This window comes from Platichthys flesus, chromosome 1 (genome assembly GCF_949316205.1).
Source record: "Platichthys flesus chromosome 1, fPlaFle2.1, whole genome shotgun sequence".
Lineage (NCBI taxonomy): Eukaryota > Metazoa > Chordata > Actinopteri > Pleuronectiformes > Pleuronectidae > Platichthys > Platichthys flesus.
This window is the reverse complement of record NC_084945.1, coordinates 29,852,777-29,858,776: the sequence shown is the minus strand read 5'-3', so window position 1 is coordinate 29,858,776 and position 6,000 is coordinate 29,852,777. Positions and strand designations below refer to the sequence as shown.

General features: G+C 43.6%; 1 protein-coding gene across 1 annotated transcript in view; it reads left to right on the top strand.

The window, feature by feature from the left end:
• The first annotated feature begins 245 nt into the window (after positions 1-245).
• The window catches only part of sh3gl3a (SH3-domain GRB2-like 3a), a 127,085-nt gene continuing 121,330 nt past the window's right edge, over positions 246-6,000 (top strand). The window contains exon 1 of the mRNA XM_062390908.1: positions 246-384. Within this exon, the coding sequence (XP_062246892.1) occupies positions 340-384 (45 nt within the window). The 5' untranslated portion in view covers positions 246-339. The remainder of the gene's footprint in view (positions 385-6,000) is intronic.

Below are 6,000 nucleotides of genomic sequence, written 5' to 3'. Positions count from 1 at the left end.
CATCTGTTTGTGAGACAGTGTTAAGGTGAATTATGATGGGAAACTTCTACCCATATATAGAGAATTTGAAATTAAAACCAGTTAAACAGTCCGATGAATACCAAAAAAGAAAAACTAAATCAGACCTGGACTTGGCACTTTTATTTCTATGAAAACGAGGCCTGTTCCGGTGTTGTCGTCTTTCCGGTTGTGGACTTGATTCCCCAGGTCTGGCTTCAGTGTTGACTGATGAGTGCGGAGCAGTGCACTCGCTCAGCTCTTTAACGTAGATTTCCTCTGTTTGGTGTTCGGTGGTTCCACGGAACATTTCCCCCGGAGGTGAACGTTATACGGTCCACGATGTCTGTGGCTGGGCTGAAGAAACAGTTCCACAAAGCCAGTCAGGTAAGGAGACGCCTCTCACTGCTCGTTCACAACAATTGATCGGATGTTAACGGTGAGCGACAAACGGAACCCGGCTTCATAATACTAATAATAATACAAACCAAATAGTGAATTATTACATCCTGTCGTTGTGGACTGTTACACCGACTCAGGTGAGGTTTCGATGAATTGTGCGTATTGTCTGTCACATCCTTTTCATCCAGATAAGTTCATGTTTCCTCCGCACCAGCACCTTTTGTCCAAAATGCTGCAGCACGTGTCCTGACGAGAACAAAGAGAAGAGAGCACATTTCTCCAATATTAGCATCGCTACACTGGCTTCCAGTTAAATCTAGAATAGAATTTAAAATTCTCCTCCTCACCTTCAAGGCCCTTAATAATATAGCGCCTTTATACCTTAAAGAGCTGTTAATACCTTATAAACCCACTAGAGCACTCCGCTCCCAGAATTCAAGCCTACTTGTCGTCCCTAAATTCTCTAAAAGTAGAGTAGGAGCCAGAGCTTTTAGCCATCAAGCCCCTCGGCTGTGGAATAATCTACCACTTTCAGTTCGGGAGGCAGTCACCATCTGTTCGTTTAAAAGTAGGCTCAAAACCTTTCTTTTTGATAAAGCTTATAGTTAGAGCTAATTAGTGCGCCAGAACGTTACTTGTTCTATTTTATGACACATGACACACGGAGCTTCTCTTTCCAGCTTCTCCTTCCTCTTCTCCATCCCTATCCCCCTTCCCCGGAATCCCTTTGCTTTATCACCCGCAGATCCAGGGCCTCTGTGGCCGCACCATGGATTACGGTTTGTGGATCGCGCACCGGGGGTCGCGGTGTTGGATCCAGTGTGGCGGATTCTGAGTCATGTGGGCTGATCGTGGTGCTGGTGGCGGACCCTGTGTCGCGTTGGCATTGGGCACGGGCGGTGGACCAGGACCGCAGTGGTGGCTTGTGATGGGTCCTCCTGTTGGGCGGCGGTGGACGGTGACTGAGGACTGAAGTGGCGTCTGGTCTGGATGGTGGATCGTGGTCTAGATGGTTGCTGAGCATGGACTGTGCTTCATCAATGCTGCTAGAGACTTTGATTATTGATGATGTTCTCCTGCACGTGGCATCTATTGCACTTCTGTCCGTCCTGGGAGAGGGATCCCTCACATGTGGCTCTCTCTGAGGTTTCTACATATTTTTACCCTGTTAAAAGGGTTTTTTGTAGTTTTTCCTTACTCTTGCTGAGGGTTAAGGACAGAGGATGTCACACCCTGTTAAAGCCCTATGAGATGAATTGTAATTTGTGAATATGGGCTATACAAATAAAATTTGATTGATTGATTGATTGATGTTAAACGAAGACATCGTCACACCAAAGTCTTTAGACATATATGACAATTTGTATATATTCTCCTACATGCGAGCACACCTTTGTGGTTTAACGTGATTCAAGAGCGTTTCCGACACAATGAAGTCCAGGGGATCGTTCGGCTCTGCTATCGATGTATCACGTCTCCATCTCGTAGTACACCAAATGTTTGACCTGGTTCTCGTTGCCCGGACCAGTGACAGGTGTATCATTTATATAATGCATTACAGTTGCTCGCTCTGTTCTGTCCAGATGTCAGATCATCCGTGTATAATGTGTTGATTTGTCGTGGGATAGTTACACAATAATTCTAAGTTGTACAGGTGTCATCTGTTAAACCTGACAACTTTCTTTTGCTTTTCTTAAAGCCTCCTCCCACCAAAATACACTGTGGTAGGGTGGCTGTGATTAACTATGAACCCTTTGTAACATTTAGTATGTGTTTTTGGAAAATAAAATTTGGATCAGCTGCTGGTCTAAATGTGCAGTGGCTCTTGGTGATTCATACATTACTCAAGCTTTGATTACATATGTAAGAACATGTTAAAAAGAGTCGATAGCTCCTTTACAGGTGGAAATGGATTGGATTACACTAGAGTTTGGCATGAGGGCTTCCTTACAGGCTTTCTAGGTGCTCCCTTAAAACACATGGAGCCTGCTGAGTTTGGTTTTGGTTTCATTCTTTTGTGTTAGGCGACAAGCTCAGTAAATAGTGTTTCTCTAATATCCATGAAATACTGTAATTTATTTTAGTAACTTTTAGGAAACTCTGTTGAGCCTTCCTGTGAAAATAATATTTTTTACATTATCTATAGTTTTTCCATTTAACACTTTAATCTGAATGGCACACACAGACTAGAGCACAGGCCTGATATTTTTTGATATTTTTATTTGGGATGAGAGCTTCTGGAGACTAACCATAACCCTCCACAATGTGTACCTGTGTGTAATTTTTATTGATAATTGATTAAACTTGTGTAAAATATAATTTATTAAGCTCAGGCTATTTCATAATTAATACAATTTAATAAGGCCTTACTGAACCTGTTGACTTTTATTCTTCACTGAATTTATTCAACAAATTCTTACTGTAGAAGTGACATGACCAGATGATGTAACTGCTTGTCAGGACCAGGATCTTTCATGGATAATATATAAGGCAATTCATGTAGAATAGAATGTTATCCTCTATTGTATTTAATAAAAAATTTACATTATTTGTCAAAGATTCATTTACAAAACAGGTGTTTTCCCCATATGTTCTCACTTAAAAATTGCAAAATGTAGACAATTTCAATAAGATAATCCTTATAACATCTGTTATCATGTGATTTTGGAAAATGAAATAATTATTTCAAGTACAATTGATGTGCATAAACTATTCAATACATGATTTATTTAAGAGTATTCAGTCTTGATCTGTAACATAGTGTTTTATGTAGGGCTGACCCCCAAAGTCAAATAATCAGTCAGAGATGTCTCAGTCGACATCTCTGAGATTCTTCAGTTCAAGCATTTGGTTTACCTGCTTAAGCTGTGGCTCTGTTTAGAAGTGGTGAATTAACAGAACACAACTACTTAATATGATATAGACTCTGGCTTCTGAACTATTGTCTGCAAAAAACGGTTGCTTGACATTTTTTATCTGTAACCGTGAGCATAGTAAACACGCATTAGCTTGGAGAAACAACTAGATTTGCCTAAATGGTATATTTGTATCGCTTTTATAGTCTCGTAAAGCTCTGTATCGTCATTTTTGCCATGTACACAAACGTGCGTACAATGAATCTATAAGCAGCATTCTCTCTAGAAGAGGTGGCAAATTTGTGGACTTCAGTATCTTGCCCTAGAACATTTCTACATGCGGAATGGGGAAGACAGGATTGAACCGCAGACCTTCTGGTTAGACCGCTCTAACCCCTGAGCAGCAGCTGCTCCATGTTACCCATGTACAGTATATGATGACCCTGAACAACTCAGCTGAACCCTGTTCCAAAGTCTGGCGGTATATAGTTTTGTTTCATCGTCAATATGTGAAAAGGAACAACTGTCAAATACTCATGTTGTACTGCCGAATCATTTCACTGGACCTTTCAGGCAGCCCCTGCCATTGGCATTTCAATTCTATAGGGAAACACTGCAAAAAACCTTGACAACCTTAGACCAGCATCTGACTGAATCATAGATCAGGCCAGACATAAGAGATTTACTGTCTAATTCAGGGTATGACTGTCTTGTCCCCTCACGGAAGAGAGAAAAATCTGATTACATGTGAAATTAGTCCCATGTGCATGAGACAAATGTCAACCTGCCACCTTCCGTTTTGTGTCTGTCTGCTCCGCACTGTTGTTGTGGTGTCATTCCCTCCATGCTTTGATCAGTGTAATTTGACATGGAACTAGACGTGCAGGTTTTCTTCTTTTTTATAATAGAAATTATAATTATTTATAATTAACTACAATTAATTATAAAATGTTTGTATGTAATTGCAGGTGTCTATGTTGGTCTAACATGGGATGCTGTCCACTTTCTTGTACTCATTATATGGACACATTTATGTACAGGCTTTTCCTTTAGTTGGAAGGGCTTTCTATATTCTCTCATGGACAGTGTTATCTCCTCTGAGTCATGCAGTGGAGCCGTCAAAGCCAATTCTGTTTTCTGCTAGTGGAAACAAGGTGTGAGACCTGAAAAGCTATGACTATCAATCAGACTTTTTATACCTGCCAAAAAACTAATTATGGATCAGTTTCTCGAATTCTGTTTACCATATACTGCATGTGAAAATATTGTTTGGTGTTTCACCTGCTTCCTGAAGGGGAAGTCCCCCCTGAAATGAGACCAGATAAATAAATGGCCCTCGACCAGCGGAAGATAAGTGGGGAGGGAAACATTGTCTTTTCCTGTTTATTTTAGCCATATCTGAATCTTTTTCCACTATTAGTGGAGAGGGGGCTAGAGGGATAGTGGAACAGCATGTATGGCCAGGTTATATACATTGGTGTGTGTATGTGTACACACAATGTCAAGATGGGTTCACGCTTTAACTCAAGCATGAAGCAGAAAACGACGGCTGAGTTGTACCTTTTAGTTAGGGCTTCAGTTCTGGTTATTTTCAGTAATTATTAATGTGCTGATCATTTTTCAAGTTCGGGTCAGATGTCTGGTTTTGTCAAACCAACTTTTCAAAATGTAACGATCTTCAGTTAGAAAAGAGAGAAAACAGTCCTCTCCTTCCTCTATCTGTTACTTGATAACATCACTGTTGTTGTTGTCCTTGTATCCAAGGCTCAGTGTCATGTTCAAAGTTCACAGTCATTTGTACAGGTGGAGCCCACCACTGTCTGAGACGTTTTATGACTAATACTCCTGAAGTCTCTCCTTGAACCGTCACCTTATCGTGGTGGAGAGGTTTGCGTGTCCCCGTGAACCTGAGGGCTGTGTTGTCGGGATCCTTGTGCTCCTGGTAGGGTCTCCCATGGCAGAGTGGTCTCAGGTGAGGGGCCAGACTAAGAATGGTTCAAAACCCTCAATGAATATCGACAAAAGAGGAGATGGGACCCAGCCCGGAGGAAGCCCGGGGCCCCCGTCTGGAGCTAGGCCCAGACGGAGGGCTCGATGGCGAGCGTCTGGTGGCCGGGTTTGCCACGGAGCCCGGTCGGGCATAGCCCGAACAAACTACATGGCACCCCCCCTCTCTTCATCTCATGGGCCCACCACCTGTGGGAAGACCCGTTGGGGTCGGGTGCGCAGCCACATGGGTGGCAGCGAAGGTAGGGGGTCTCGACGGACCAGACCCGGGCGGCAGAAGCTGGCTCTGGGGACGTGGAACGTCACCTCGCTGTGGGGAAAGGAACCGGAGCTTGTGAGGGAGGTGGAGCGCTATCAGTTAGATCTGGTGGGGCTTACCTCCACGCACAGTCTCAGCTCTGGTACCGTACTCCTGGATAAGGGTTGGACTTTATTCTTCTCCGGAGTTGCCAAGGGCGTGAGGCGTCGGGCGGGTGTGGGGATACTCATAAATCCCCGGCTGAGCGCCGCGGTGTTGGAGTTTACCCCGGTAGACGAGAGGGTCGCCTCCCTGCGCCTAAGGGTTGTAGTGGGGAAAACTCTGACTGTTGTTTGTGCGTATGCACCAAACAGCAGTTCAGAGTACTCAGCCTTCTTGGAGACCCTGAATGGAGTCCTGTATGGGGCTCCAGTAGGGGACTCCGTAGTTCTGCTGGGTGACTTCAACGCCCACGTGGGCAACGATGGAGACACCTGGAGA